Source organism: Protopterus annectens, chromosome 8.part0, assembly GCF_019279795.1.
Source record: "Protopterus annectens isolate FY-2018-M chromosome 8.part0, PAN1.0, whole genome shotgun sequence".
In the NCBI taxonomy this organism is placed as follows: Eukaryota; Metazoa; Chordata; order Ceratodontiformes; family Protopteridae; genus Protopterus; species Protopterus annectens.
This window is the reverse complement of record NC_056741.1, coordinates 395,694,497-395,711,386: the sequence shown is the minus strand read 5'-3', so window position 1 is coordinate 395,711,386 and position 16,890 is coordinate 395,694,497. Positions and strand designations below refer to the sequence as shown.

Genomic DNA, 16,890 nt, shown 5'->3' with positions numbered 1-16,890 from the left:
TCCATTTTTAGTGAGAGTTCTTATACAGCAGATATCACAAGCTGTATTTCTTTTTTTAAAGCCATGTCAGAATGAGAAGTCTTCGAAGTACTCATCTCAACAACTGATATATTTTCCTTTATAATTTGGCAGGAAAAAACTTTCCTAAGTTCACCAAAGTTACTAATAATATAGTTTATACTTTCATCTATCAATTCTAAGTATTTTTGCTAAAATAAAATAAGTTATTTCCTGTTTTTTATACTAGTTTCATGGAGCTCTAAAAAACTGCTGCTATCAGTCGGCCATCTTTGCTCTGCCCCCTAATTATATATATTTTGATACTGAGTACTTCAAACAGAACAAAAGCGTAGCTATGGAGGCCTTGTGCTCCCATTTACGCAAACCTGGTGTTATTAGAATGGGAATACAATAAGGTTTTGAGGAGTGAGTTATTTAAGTATGTGAAGATGTACATTCAGTTTTTGGATGATATCTTTAATCTTTGGACAGGCACAGAGGCTAAAATTAAGAAATTAATTGATTACTTGAGTGGAACGACTATTTTTTTGAGATTTACCTGTACCAGTAATTCCAAGGGTATCAATTATTTAGACACCTACATTCAAAAAACAGACAACGGGTTCAAATCCAATGTTTATAGAAAACCCACATTCAGCAACTCCTACTTAGAGTACTCTAGTAGTCACTACCACCACCAGAAGAAAAGTATTGTCAAAGGGCAACTTGTGTGGGTTGCCTGAATGACATTGATAGCAGGTGACATTGAGAGGAATTGCAAAAGGTAGCCAAGATGTTTTATGAGAGAGGTTACCCTGTTAACTTAGTTGAAGATAACTTGGAATATGTCAAAAATGAATGGAGTAGAAAATATAAGCCTCTACTAGGTAGTGCATCACAAGAAAGAGAAGTATTAGTTGAAGAAAAAAACTTTGAGAGAGCTATGGTTATTCCATACTGGGGAAGGGCCCACCAAGTCAGGAAAGTTATTGAAAATAATTGGGCTATTTTGAAAAGTAACCTCACATTATGGTCAGTGGTAGGTGCTAAGCCCACTTTTGTGTTTAAAACAAATATTAACCTTAAGAAAAGTATAGAACAATCCTCACAAAGTTGGAATTCAGACAAATCTGGCACTTCCAGATGTGATATGTGCTCACAATGTAAATACATTTACGATAAAAAGACATTAATTTTGGAGAATTTGTTAAAGTCTAAAGTGAGTTTTGTTAGAGGAAATTGTCAGACAACTATGGGTTATTTATCTTGCTATTTGTAAATCCTGCCCAGCATATTATATTGGAAAAACTGAGAGATGGTTAAGGGACAGGATGTATGAACACCAGTATCAGATTTCTACAAAAAATATGAATAATACATTATATAAACATTCTATAACATGTATCTGTTTTACTAATTTTTTCTTTTGGTATATTAGAGCATGTTATCCCAAACACTGGGGGAGGGGAGACTATAGGAGTTTTATTGAGGAAAGACAGATTAAATGGCAAATATTATTGCAAGCCATACAAACACCATGATTAAATGAAATGATTTCCCTCAAACCCATATTAAGTAGAAAAGTCACCACTTAAGGAGACTGTGTCCTATTTGCTCCTTTTAAGGTTCACACTAAGTGATTTTAAAGATTTTTTTTTAATAATTATTTTTTAATTTTTTTAAAAATTTTGAAAATTTTACAATGTACATTGCTTTTCGCGGTGTTGTGTTATACTGTTTTGTTAGTTTATGTATGTGATATACACATTTTGTATTTATGAGGGATGGTACCTTTAAAGTTTTTACACATTGGTGTGATGTCACCAATCGTTTAGTATTTAAATGAGCTGGTAGTTTTAACTCTGATTCTGATGAAATCCCAGGTATATGGGGATGAAAGCGCTCAATCTACACTTTAAATATTGAAAATTAAATATTTTTCTCCAAGGTTGGCTGGTGGTTTTTGCTGCTTGCAGTGTTTTATATACTTTTTGTGGTTGTGGTTGAACAATGTATTTACCTTTTGGATTTATTTATAAAAAGTGTTATCAGTAGTTTATAGAATTTTGAAACTGTTATCAATAGAAATCATGTGCTGTTATGTACCTTTAGCTGGAGAATTACTTGACCAGTCATGGCGTAGGGGACCTATTTCAGATGGGTTTTAGGGCTTGACACATCGCTGGTACTTCATTAATGATTTCATAGTTGTGAGACATTAGTATTACTGTTCAGTTTTGATCCTTCTTGATCTCTTGTCAACATTTGACCTTTTTTTTTTTTATTTGGATCATTCTATTCTTTTAGACCAACTGGAGCATTATTGTTGCATTTCCAGATGTGATGGTTCACCTCTTTCATATGTGGTTGTACCCAAAAAATGATTTCATGGTTTAGCTCCTTCTCTTTACATTTGGGATATCGTCTTTATTGTATGCCATCCACTTACTGCAGCTAGGTAACATTATTAATTCAAGCTATTCCTATAAAAAATCTGGCTGATTTCACTTAAAAATGTATTTATTAGATCACTCTTCACAATTCTTCAATTCACTTAAAGGTTTTTATGTAGTACATTATTCACCATTGAGGTTATGTATGATGGTATAGAAAATCAATAGTTCATGGAGGCATTCTACATGTGGGCTTTCCATTTTTTTTTGTTTTTTTATTGTTAGTGGGATGCAATCACCTTAATAAATGGTGAGCAAAGGCAATTAAACTATTGCATCATGTTTGGAATTTAAATATGAAGGTCCACATTTTGCTTCAGTTAGATAACATAAATGAATTTGACCATAAAACTAAAGCATATCTATTTAGATGTTACAACAACAAAATGTTGCATAATATCTCTTTGATAGGCTAGCTCCTCACAAGACTGATGAGACATTATATAACTTTTTGATAATGTTTGATAGTGGTGATTGTTTCATAGAAATTGAACAGAGTAAGTAAAGTAATATTTGTATATCCCACTTTTATACCCCATTGTTTTTTTTTTTTTTTTTTTTGTCATCCTTTCCTCCTGCTCTGGTTAGATTTATAACTATTCTTATCATTTTATATTATTACTCTTCATTTTGCATACACATCGGTATTTGCTACTTTTTCCTGAATGTATCTTTAATAGAAATTAAAAAAAATATGTACACAAAAAGTACCTGCACTGAAACTCTACTCTTTGGGGTTTTACATATTTATGGTTCATTTGAATCCTTAACTATGTAATTATTAAGATAATTAATATGTAATTCATTATAATTATGTAAAATTTTAATATTTAATTTGAAGTGTAATGGTATAAATGCATGTTTCAAGCATTGGTGCTTCTTAAGGGCAGTACGTTTGAGATATGAAAGGACTTTGTAACAAAATAAGTATTTTAAGGTTATATTCTCACTGAACTAAATCAGATTCTCTTGACAGTATTTTATTTTATTTATTTATTTATTTTATTTTATGTTACATTTGTTTACCGGAAAAGTCTGACTGGGCAGAGTTCCCTTTTCAGTGGAGGCCTGGGGAGAAAAGCTCCATACAGTTAACAAAAGTCACAAGTAGAAATAATATTTACATAACAAGATAGGTAACAACATAGCTTAAAACTATTTCAGCACACAACAGAGATTGTACAAATACAAACATAGATTGCAACATAGCTTATTCTGCTTCATTATATATACAACACTTGAATGAAGAAGTAGAACTGGAGATTACATATGTCAGTCAGACAAGTGTGATATTAGTTATAGTCATTGTAGGAGACAGACATACACTGAGGTAAGTTGGACAGGAGACAGCATCCAGCAACTGGAAACCAGTTTGAATGATGCATAAAAGAAAAATGAGAAGAGGGTAGATGGTAAAGTCTAGATCATCCTGGAGTAGTACAGGGGCATAGCCACTCGTTGTTTAGATGATCTTTGAGAAGAAGTTTGAATTTAGAAGAGTCAGTAGTCTTGGGTATATGCTGGGGAATGGAATTACAGTTTTTTTCTATTTGGTTAGCAAACAGAGAGTCTCCGAAACTATTGTTGTCTTTAATGACTTTTAGTAAAAGCTTGTTGGATGATTGTAGGGTTCAACTGGCCAAGTAAGGTTCCACTACTTTTTGAAGGGCAGGTTAGTTATCAGGATGGTGTTTAATGGTGTGGGCAATTGTAAGTTGGTTGAGTGCTACCAGATTTGATACTGCAATCCATTTTAGTTTTTGGAGAGCTATAAACAGTGGTGTGTTCAATTAGGGAGATTAGCAGCAAATGTAGCTATATTATGGTAACAGGCTTCTAATTTGGTTAGGTCTGATACTCTAAGATTTGTGAAAATAGGAGAAGCATGCAGTAGAGTGGATAGCAGATGTGTTCTGGTTACAGACTATCTGGAGGTGTGAGTGAGGAAAGGTTTGGCTCTGTATAGTGATCCAAGCTTGGTGTGGACCTTTGTAATGGAAAAGGCTATATGTTTGTCATATTTTAGTGAGCTGTCAATTGTGACTCCTAGTAGCTTGGTATCATCAACAGGCTCAATTTTGGTATTGTTAGATTAACAGATGAAAAAAGAGAAAGGAGGCTCAGGAGTTGTGGAGTTTGAGAAAAGCATTAGTTTTGTCTTGTTTAGGTTTAGTATGAGTTGGTATTCATTAAGATACTGTTCTATGTCTGTGAAGGCTTTTTGAGTTCTGTCCAGGAGGTCTGAGAGTGAGGGGGCCATGCTGATGAGTGATGAATCATCTGCATATTGTACAATTATTGCTAGTTGGGATGCAGAACTAAATTTGTTTGTGAAGATGGTGTAAAGTATTAGCCCAAGATCTGAGCCGTTTGCGATGCCTACTATGACAGGCAACAGTGATAAGATCTCAGTTTTCCACTTGACTGCTTGTTTGGCATTTTAACAAGTAGCTGTGGTACCATGAGATGGCTTATTAGGATAGATGTATGGTGGATAGTTAATCTAGCAGTTTTTGATGGGAAACTGTGTCAAAAGCCTTTGACATATTGAGGAAAATGGAGGATATGAATTTACCATTGTTCTTGTGCTGGATGACTATATTTGTGAAGGTTAAAAGGGCTGTTGTGGTGCTGTGATTTGCCTTAAATCTATGTTGAGAGCTGGAGGGAAGATTGCTGTGTAGCAAACAGGGTAGGAGTTGAGAATGAATGCATTTTTCTAGAATTTTAGCTAGGAGAGGGAGAATGGCATTTGGCTGCAGCTTGGGTGATTTTCCAAAGTTTTGGGACCTACTTTTCAAAGAGGGAACAGTTAATGAGAAGGGAGACTGGATATGATATTGTGTCTGCTGCTATTTTGAAAAATTCATTGGGAAGTAAGTCTGCTGCAAGTGATGTAGGTTTTAATTGTTTTAGGACTTTCTTTATGAAGCTGGTCTGAATAGGTTTGATAGGAAAAGAATTGGGGTGTGTGGCAGAATTATTGGCGGTAGTTAGTGGAGTCTTGCTATCATTTTTTTACTAGGGATAGTATAGAGTTAATGAAATGTGAATTAAATTGGGTTGCTGTCTTCTCAGTGGTATCAGGGAGGCTAGGGTTAGGAGTAGTGGTTTGTCCTGGATTTAACAGTTGTTTTATGGCAAGCCAGAATTTCTACGGGTTACTTTGATGTTTTTATTGGCATAATGTGCAATAGGACTTTTTGTCATTTTAGATGTATTTCTTAGCTAAATTTCTTAATTGGTGGTAATTTTGGAGGCAAGTTTGGCTTTTGCTAGATTGATAGTGAGACCAGGCTCCATCTCTGTCTTTCATGATCTGTTTAGTATGTAATGTTAGCCATGGACTTGGTTTTGCTTTGGTGCACATTTTTCTAAGTGAGGACAGAGAATTAAGAATTTTGAGGGATGCATTATTAAAGTACCGCACAGCATTGTCTAACTATAGGTGTTTTAGTGGTATCCAGTTACATTGCTTTAGTAGTAAGTTGAAGATTTCAATGGAGAAGTCTCTTTTTCTGTGGATATATATATATATATATATATATATATATATATATATATATATATATATATATATACAGTGTCTTTGGTTGGGTATGCTTTCTGTCTGAGAAGATAGCTAGGTATGTGTCACTAAGAGAGTCTGGGAGGCAGAAAAGTAGTGACATACAGATGGCCAGTTGGTAAGTGTCCACTCTAGTATGTATTGTTTGTTATTCTGTTTGTTTATTCTGGTTGGAAAGCAGATTAATTGTGAGAACCCAAAGAGGTTGATAAAGCTGCTTGTATTGTTAGAGGTACAGGTGGACCAGTCCAGGTTAAAATCCCCTAAGATTATTGTTTCTTGGTTATATGTGCAGGCTACCCAGCAAAGAAGGTTTTCAATTATGGGGGTATTGTATCTGGAGGAATATAAACTACAATAATGATAATGCTCTTTCTAGTGTTTAGTTGGAGGTGTGTAACCAGTATTTCAGAGTTGATAGCTTCTGGAGGGCTGCTATCTTAATGTTCTAGGATAAGGGTATCCTTATAGATCATGACTATGCCTCGGCCATGTTTGTGCAGCCTGTCAAGTCTGTGAATTTTATAACCAGTGTTAAGGATTTCAGCATCTTTAGTATGATTTTTTTTAACCAGGTTTCAGTTAGAACTATGATGTTAGGGAAATATAACAATATGGTGGTATAAAACTCATGTCTTTCATTAATAATAATTCTAATGGTTCTATTTCTAAATACTTCTAAAGGTTCATGTTTATGACTAGGACATCTGAGATGTCATGTTTGTGATTGAAGAAGTTTTATGGACAGGGTTACTGTGAGAGTGGAGGCTTAGGTTTTAGATTTTTGGACCAGTGTTTGCATGTATATCACCACTTAAGCTAAGCAGTGATACATTGAATAGAAATAGGTAAGACAGTTTGGGTTGTAGTCTGGCATATTTGCATTGTAGCTGAGGAGCTGTTTGTGTGTAGGGATATTTAAAAGCAAAAAGTTCTGTACTGGAATTATTGAAAAGTTGTAGTGATATAATGATGTTGGTAAGGATGTTGCTTGTAGTGGGGTAGGTAAGTTTAGTAGAAGATTATGGTAGGAAGTAACTAGGTTAGGTTGAGGTGAGTAGGCTGAGCAGAAGTGTGTGTATAAGAAATATGTTAATTATAATACGTGGTGGGTTGTTGGTGTCAGGTTTTATTTGTGTGGAAGTTGAACGTTTCACTTAAGTAGACAATTTAGTGGTGATGTGGACTAATTGGTAAGATAATGAATGTCTAACTAGGTAATTTGGATGTAAGTGCATGGGTTTTATTTTTTGCTTTATGATTGGTTGATGGGAAAAAAGGGATGTGGTTTACTGCAGTTTAAATCTAGGTGTGTTGTGGTGGGTGAGATTTGGGGGGTAGGGTAGGGGAGTGGAGTGAGCCCGAGTATAGTGAGGGCAAACAGACCGGGGCAGACCCTGGTCGCAGCTGCTAGAAAAGGCCACAAGAACAATCAGTAAGCCTGTTTGTTTTGAAATATGTACTGTAGTTTGCTATTTAGTCACAAGAGAAGCTAGACTGTGGGACTACGGCAGTGTGCCCAATGGATTTTGAATACAGTACAGCTTGGTGGGCTTCATGGGGCTGTCTGTACACCAATAACTAGACACAAGTCCTGGAGAAAGAGAGGAGAAAAATAAGAAAATTAAATGGGTTTGAAGGTAGTAGCCTGATAGACTAAGGACAAACAAGACAGAAACTCTCAGGAAGGAGGGGGGTGCAGCTGGATCTGGACATAGTATCTAAGGAAACAAGGAGAATGAATGCTGTTGTAGCAGGATGGAGAACCTTCTAATATACCGATGTTACTTAGTACACTAGTATTAACTTTGAAAAAAAAAATAATACAGCAGGATAAAAAGGAGTAAGACATGAAAGGTGAGGGGAGGGGAACTAGCTAGACCCAGTGATGTGCAGTAATATACTATGGGGAAAACAGTAGCAAACCAGGTGAAACACAGCTATAACTGAAACATTCATATAGTTTTAATTGGAGCTTGGGGCGTGAAGAGTCCTCAAAATCACAGCTGCTGGAGGTCTTGGGTAAGGAACGGGGTGCTGCCTGGTTTGTGCAAAAATGAAAAAGGGCTTAGTACCTAAAAATAAAAATTGAGATGTGCAGGAAGATAAAGTTAGAGACTACTATGGTTATAACAAGGTATGCTGTAATAGAAGGGCGAAGTTAGGACAGGTACTGTTAGGACAGGTACTGTTAGGACAGGAAGGACAAAAGAGAAATGAGAATAAGAATGGTGTTGAGAGAGGAAAAGATGTGAGTTTCAGGGAAAGGACAGTGAGGTAAGATAAATGTAAGAGGAAGATAAAAGGAGGCATGCAGAAGTATGGTATGACCACAGGAGGTACAGGGAGAAAGCAGTGATAGTGCACCTACTAGAAGTTGGATGGCAGTAAGAGTGCACTATACTATGTGCTACAGAAAAAAATAAGAGTAATAGACCAATATACAGAAAAGAAACTGCAGTCGAGCCGCAGAACAATAAATAGTAAGAGCAGTCACTTAATAATAGAACATACAGTATGTTGAAATATATTCAGTTTTAAACATGTTGTGCAAAAGTTAGTTCAGGATTGACTGAATATTGTACATGGAAATCAGTCTGCTTTGACATAAAACAGGAACATAATTCAATACAGTAGCTTTTCACTATGTATAAAATAGTTTAAAGGAACTGCAGCAGATTAGCTGTGGCATGCAAACTAGCTTCGACTGTAGAAGTGTTTAGATAGTAAAGACTTTTGTTTTAAAATTAATAGCGGTTCCTTTTCTACTCTCGGTTGTATGTCATAAGAATTAGGATAGAAATGATGCAGTTCTGTTGTAGATGCAGTGACCTTTCTTCCTGTAAAAATCCAGGCAAACTAGTTGTTTATTTGATTGTACCAACACAGAATTAGCTGAGTGGTTCCCAAAGCATTGGATAGCTAGTAAAGGACAGCTTTTGCACTAACAGCTTTGTGCATGTTTTCTTCTATGTTGGATTATATACACTAGCAAAATGCATTACATTTTTCCCTGATCTTTTTGCCTGAGTAATGGCTGAAAAAGGTCCATAAACATTGCTCTTCTTATTTGGTCAAGAAATAAAGGAAAGCAAATACAAATAAATGTTGATTGTCCACAAATCGAGCAGTCAGGGCATGCCAGCTTACAGGATGACAATGTAAACATTCATCTGAACTTTCCTCACTGCAACAAAAATGTTTTTTTTTTTTTCATTTCAAAGCATTCCCTTTTCTTCAAGTTTTATAGCTTGATGACTGAGAGCAGCAGCATCACTTCATAAATGGCACATGAGACACCCCTCAACAACTTATAATGAGGATTATGTATAAGGAAAAACTAGTCTGTGTTTTCTCACTTGCGCTGACGCATTCACCTTTACTTTATGCCCAGTACCCAAATAACCCCACCATGGCATGCTAAGAATTGCATGCAGTCATCTGTTTTACAGCATTCTCTATAACCTGCTGCTTCAGCACATTACATTTTAGTAACAATTTGCATGCATTAAAAGTTACATCTAAATGCAGGTTGTAAAACCTCAGCTTACCTGATGTGAAAAGAGCAATTGCTTTCAAACAGGAATATTCTGCAGAGTCTACATGCAGCACCTTTAGTTTTTCTACTTGCTCCTGGAAGATTCTGATGTGGTCCATGAAGGCCACCACCCTCTCAGCAGACATGGGTGAGGCATGCAGGCCAGCTGCTGCCAGCAATGGAGCCACATGCAGTGGCATGGCGCTTTGTGCTGCGTTGAGAACAAACAACTCACTCCATGTCATGCGCAGAAGAGCGACCTGATCTGAAAGCTGAAGGTCAGGAAAGAAGGGGATGTTCTTGGCCCACTCAATGGCACTGAAGAGAAGTCTTGCAGCAAGCTCACAAATGTTCTCAATCCCCATTATGTTGTTTGGCTGCATACACTGAGCACCATAGCGGGATGTGGGATATGGTTCAGCTCTGAGAAGCAGGGAAATAAAGCCTGTTAAATATGAATGGCCATTGTATGGATCACCATTTGTCAGTGGGTACTGGACAGGACTAGTCTGAGGATGGGGCATCCGGCCACGCTGGACAGCTGTAAAAGAAATGTCTGCAATTAGTGCAAAAGCATGAATTTGTCGGTAGATTTATAAATTATTATTTCATTCCTTAAAGCATCACTCTTTCTTTCATGCTAGAGAAATGACACTGTTATTTTCCTTTTAGGCTAGCAGCTCATACAAATGTGCCCTTAAATTATGTTGTTTGTCATGCTCCTTAATTATGACTTATAAAGTTTATTTTCTCTACATTGCTTTTATTTGAATCCATGCACCAGTACTGACTAACATGATTGTTCTGAACTGCAGGTCAGACAGATTTGTTAAGCATTGCCTACCTGCTAACAAGATATATGTTCAGTTTTCCTGTACAATTTATGCTAATGCAAAGTCATGGTGAAAGGCTTCCTAAAAATGGAAAAAAATGAAAGGCTTGTTGCTGAATCTGCTCTTACAAAATATACTAAGTGAATAAATCCACAACATATACATTAGTTTGATTGTGTAGGTGCATAGTAGATTCTATAAGGGGTAATGTGCTCCCAAATGGGTGCATAGTTACCTTACTTAAAAGGTATTGTTCATGGGACCATGTGCAGGAGTTGCACCCATTTATATTACAATAATTTCAGAAGATCCTGAGCCTTGGAGAAAATTCAATAACTCCCAATACAAAGAGTATGACCAACAATCCAACCATGTTCCATTACAGAAACCATCTCCAGTAGACCAGTACTGTCCCATCACAGAGACCATGGCCAACAAATAAACTCTGTCACTCACTGAAAGAAAAATACAGATCAGAATTTCATTACCAGGGGACTCACAACTCCATATTTCACTCACACTACACTGAAGATATTATGATAAACTGAATATCTGCTAATTATCTATATGGCGCAGTTTAATATTTAATGTTTTATGGCTGACCACAAATTCACATCTAACATTTATAACACTGTGTAGGACACAGATGTCTAACAAATAGGAAGGCCAGAAGGGTCATCCACGGAGAAGTAGGTAATGAAAATGGAAGTAGGGAAGCACGCAAAAGACAAGAAAAAGGAAACCAAAGTAATGCAGGATTATAGAAATAGTCACAAAATGATTCTCATTACAAAGTTTTGTAACTGTCACAATGGATTGCAACACACTTGTAGTGCTTTAAACAAGTCAAAACCTAGGTTTACTCTAAATAAAGTTATGATATGGGTCACAGTACAGAAGAGAAATAAAAAAAATAAAACATGTACAACACACAACTCCACCACACAAAATGTATTCAGATTTTCTGCCCAGGTCACTACTGGTTTCTTAGTTTTTCTTTCAGACTTGATTGGTTAAGGTAGTTCTATACAGCAGTTTGTGATTAAAACACACAAGAGAAGATGAAATTAGCTGAATTGTTTACTGCTCGAAGAAGATGATTTTACAATGAAAAATTATAATTTAAAGGAAACCTTTACAATAATTAATGATGCTTTACAACTGACAAAAACATAAATAAATAAAACATGCAGAACATACAACTCCACTATACAAAATGTATTGAGCTTTTCTGACCAGGTCACTACTGGTTTCTTAGTTTTTTTTTTCATATTTGCTTGGTTGAGGTAGTTTTGTGCAGCTGTTTGCAATTAAAGCACACAAGAGAAGATGGAATTAGATGATCTGTACACTGCTTGAAGAAGATGATTTTACAATGTAAAATTATAATTTAAAGGAAACGTTTACAATAATTAATGATGCTTTACAATTGACAAACACTGCAAACTATAGTGATTTGCTTGTATATATTTTTTTAATTTATAGTTTGAAGTTTGATATGTATCACACATTCTGCTCATTTGTGACACATGAATTCACACAGTTTGTAGAAGAAAGGTTGAGAGGTATGGTCACCTTGAATATTTTTTTTAATAGTTGTTGGTCCCTGCAAGCAGTTAATAGTCAAATAGCATGGAAAGCACTGTTGTCCATTGACTAATTAGTCTTCAAGCAGGAGAAATGCATGCACCCAGAAACTCTCATTTTTGACTTTCTATATGACACGCCTCTGTTACTGTAGCTTTACTGACTGGTTTAAAAGCTGATGCCTGTCAGGAGTGCTATATTGTGTACCTGCATACATGTAAACATGTAGTTCATTGGCTTATCCCTGCAGGTGATAATTTCCTTTTCTCTGAATAATAACAACCTACGTGATAATTATATTAACTAGAAGGATATAATAGGCATAAAATGCTAACCTTAAATAAATATCAATTTGTGATCTCCTAATCACAATTTTCTGCATCCATAATGGATGCTTGCTGTTTTGGGGGGGGCACAGTACATCATCCAGGGTGCTCTCTACTTGCTGGCACATGTTTCTTTGCAGTGGATTAATAATGACTGCAGAATGTAGCTGCTATGATCAGTTAACATATAGTATTGTAGGGCACACGCATCTGGTTGCCCAGTAAAACACAAAGTTTTTCTCTCTAGGCTTGCCTCAGTAATATACCAAATGCCAAATAATTAAATTACTCTGTAAGTTACTAACTACATTTTCTTTGGTATCATGCTGGTAGGTTACTACCATTTTAGTCCCGAGTTGGAATACTAAAATCACAGCAGTGTATTGCTGCTGCCATATGCATACAATCATATTTGTAGCTGATGTTTTAAAAGCTGAATAAATCCAGGTCAGAATGGAAAAGCAGATGGAGTGCATCTTAAATAGCAACTGCAGACATAGCTATGATTTGCAGCAGTGTGATTTAAAGTATGCAAAACTGTTCCCTACATTCATATATATCCATTGTGCAAGCAGGCCATCTGCACGTCACGTTGCTCCACCTTGTATAACTTGTGGTCAGCAGTGCCATCTACTAGAAATAATGCTGTATTGTTACCTTACACATGCTGTCTACCTGGTCAGTTACATGCTAAGATGACCACCTGTCATCAGTATTCCAGACACCAAGCACATACCCTTGTAAGCCTTCCTGTTAGTATACTGACCCTATTGTAGCCATTCTCATCTGGTACATACACAGGTATTTTACTATGCCTATCCACCCTGAGAGTCCAAAACTTAACATGTACATGTGACACACCACCAGAACTATCTCTACAAACTGTATTTTCCATTGATGCCAGTATATAGAGGAACAGGTACCCCCTTAACTCCTTAATACTTTAGAAAGAGCTAGCTAGGGACTAAGGGTGTTGTTGCCCCCTTTACAAATGAAAAAAGTAGCTTGCAGACAAGGTTGGTAGGAGATATGAATCTAGATATATGAGCTCACTATTTTAATGGTAGCACAGTTGGAGTAATGGTCCTATTCTCAAAATAATTTAGGTGAATGGCAGAGACTGTAAAATTATCCCATACTTATGAATGTATCCCTTCTAGGCAAATGTAAGTAACTTTCTTCCAATAGTTATTTCAACCACCATCTCTCATTTTTACTGTAAGTACCAGTTTATTAAAGTTATATAATCATCCCTTCAGACCAAACCCCCACTTTACCTGCAGCCCAACTTTTTATGCTTTATTTTCTCAGTTACAAGAACCTGTGACTGGTAAAGAATTTGTCATATCATAGTTTTATAATTTCCAGCTACTGTATCACAATGTTGAATAAATCTATACAAATCAGTGGCTCTAAGTTTCTTATTCAAGCTCCTTACACTTTTATGTATAGTTGTAGCTCTGATCCATATGAGCACAGTTAAGTACCTTTCCTCTGGTAAGTGGCAAGCCATTTGTAATTATCAGAATTCCATGCATGTTGAAAACTTCTGAGTTTGCCCCGACTATATGGCATAGAGGGACAGAGCGTTGATTGTGACGCAGACCACCTGAGACTGATTATCAGTTTGGATGGTGGAGGGGATGAAGAAAGTGTGGTGGGATAGAGCAACTTTTTGTTCTCTTTCCCATTCCAGAAAAGTGGGATGAAAACTTTTTTCTGTGACGTGGGGTGATGGTGGCATGATATAATTGCTAGACATATTCCTGTTAAGGTTTGTCATTAGAAGAAAGGGCTGGAGTTAACTGACCTTATATGCTGTGATGAGTGTGATGTCTGGCATCACAAGACATTCCCCATGTGTACCACAGCATATATAACAATGCTTGAAGCTCAATTCCGCATTTCTACATCCCCTTCTCAATCCACCTATGGCTGAATGTAATACCAGGAACATTACATTAGGTATGATATGAGTGGCCAAATCAAAAAAACAGTTTCAAATTACTCAATAGGTATAAAAAAAACCTGCTATAAAACTGTATTCCAGATTTTTAGACACAGTGCTGAACTTTTTTGACATTCTGTCTTACTAAACATATTTTAAAAGTTAAATTATTATTACTATAGGACTGAAAGGCGATGCCATTCTGGACAACAGCACAAACATTTTTATATTCCCTGTTACCCTTAGGTCACAACTGTGGTCAGCTACATCATTTGTGTTGTTCAAAAGAAGAATGAACATCTGCTGGACTTAAGGAATGAAAGAAAGTCAAAGGTCAATTGAATAACTGCATGCAGCCCCAGGGAAATACCTTTCTCCTGACAGAGAAAGAGAGAAAGAGATTTTAAGAGACGTGTAAAGGCACACACACACACACACACACACACACACACACACACACACACACACACACACACACACACAATTATATATGAATATGTCCTCTCTCTTTCTGTCTCTCAATCCCTCTTTCTCTTTTTAATAAGCAATGTATTATGCTATACCATAAGATGCCAAGTACCTTGGCATCAGGGATTTGCAAGTAGCACAGAACCCTGGCCTCAGCAGCTAAATGCCATTGACTTCAATAAGCTTTTGAAGGTGCTCTGTCCAATTTTGTAGTGGAATTTTTTTTTAAAGTTTTTCTGAAAATCTGCAGTTCACAGATATACCTTAGACCTAGCAAAATAGGCCAGGCTAGATGCAGCAGACTGTAATGGAAGATAGGTGAACATTGGTGAGTGGTTAGAGAAATGTGAGATGACATACTTCTGAAATATGCTCATATTTGCACTGCTGTGTTACATATGCATTTCTACCTCAAATAATTTTATGGAAAGAATAAATCAGGACCCAACTGTCAAGTACAGCAAGATGTTGGGTAACAAGACAGAAGCCAGTATAGCTTTGCTACAGTCATGGGGGGGTGGTAGGGTTTAACAGAAAGGATTTAACTTACGTAAAGAAAAATTCTTAGTTTTATTTGTAAATTCATATCCACAAACCAACTAAGTGAGATGTTTCTCCTTGTCATGGAATACACAGGATTGTCACTCAGGGCAAGTCCCTGTACTCATATGTTTATTCTAAAACTCTTTTGCACTCAAGCAGTACATGCAGGGATCACTCATAATATGGGGGCTGTTTGGCCGCTGGATGCAAGATATACAGGCTCTGACAGAAAACCACAGCCCAGATGCAGCATATATGTTTATAAAGCAAGATGTTCTGCTGCTCATTGACATACAGAGGCATTCAGACACATAAGCAAAACTGCTAGGTGGCAAGCATTTTAATGAACAGGTATCAGACCTCCTGTGACTAGACTAAACCCACACATCCTTCCAGCATGTGTTATCTTAATGAAACAGAGCACCCAGTGAGTATAAGAAACATAAATGGTATTAGCAACAAAGGCAACATGCTAATTCTTTTTATACAAAGCTGGATAAGAAAAAAAAATCTAAAGAACAAAACTTGAACAAAAATGGTTCGTGGAAATTATCATCTTGCAGACTAATATATTTTGCTGATTAAATGCATCGTGCTTAAGTAAGACACAGAATATAAGTTTTGGTGTAATGGGTTCTTCATCGGGTACAGGGAAAATACATTTTTGTATATTTCCAGGTATGCTCCAAGGCATTTCTCTCTCTCCCATCGCTACTTAAAGTGGTTGTCCCAGATTCCCAGACAGCCTTTTTCCTCTTTTTTTAAATTTTTTATTGTATTTTACATTTAGGGAACATACATGGGTCACTGACATTCAGTTATGAACTGGTTGGTTGCCTAAACTGAATGGACCTAACATCAACAAGGGAGCTTGCGGACTGTTAAAATTATAAATTACATGATCTCCTTTCTTTTCTATGTGTGTTTTTATGCTTTCATTTATTGTCAAGTATAATTGCTTTATTTATTAAGTTCAGCAGTAATCTGGTTCAAATTAGTGTTATCTATGATAACCATTTTACTTTTTTAATGTTACTTAACAGTGTACAGCTTAGTTGCTCTTGTAGCAATGTTTGTCATTTTTGCACTTATGAAATTACCACACAGAAACTGCTATCACAGTTGAATTATCATTTTAGCTATTGCAGTTAAAGACTGGAGGCAATAATGTGCAGACTATATTCTTTCCTTTTCTTTTAGTTTTTACTTACTTATTTAAATTGTTTTCTGGGGTACAGCATTGATCCAAGTGAACCTATTTCAGGCTTAGTCCAGAAGAAAATATAGCACAACACAATGTAACAACACAGAAAAAGATTATACAAGATTTATAAGAAAAGATGAAATACATTACAATAAATATAATAACAGGAAATACCACGTATACAATGCAAGATTTGTTGCAGTCATTACTGGATAAATGAATTTAAAAGAAGTAGTTGAGTAAAACTTAGCTAGAGATGTTAGGAAGGGAATCGAGTTATGTCAGAGAAGTCATGACACTGAGGTCATTTAATGCTTTTTTACTCATTTTCCTTTTCATACGTTAACAGCTATAGTAACTAGTAGAGGTACAGAACAGTTAATTGCATTAGGGACACAGGTGGACAGTGGTCTCACCTTCGA

At 36.2% G+C, this 16,890-nt stretch overlaps 1 protein-coding gene across 2 annotated transcripts in view; it reads right to left on the bottom strand.

Moving 5' to 3' along the window:
• LOC122808830 (nuclear receptor subfamily 2 group F member 5-like) overlaps positions 1–16,890 on the bottom strand; it is a 241,448-nt gene that overhangs the window by 20,663 nt on the left and 203,895 nt on the right. For both annotated transcript variants that reach the window (XM_044079908.1, XM_044079909.1), the window contains exon 2: positions 9,573–10,100. In XM_044079908.1, coding sequence (XP_043935843.1) covers positions 9,573–10,100 — 528 coding nt within the window. The remainder of the gene's footprint in view (positions 1–9,572; positions 10,101–16,890) is intronic.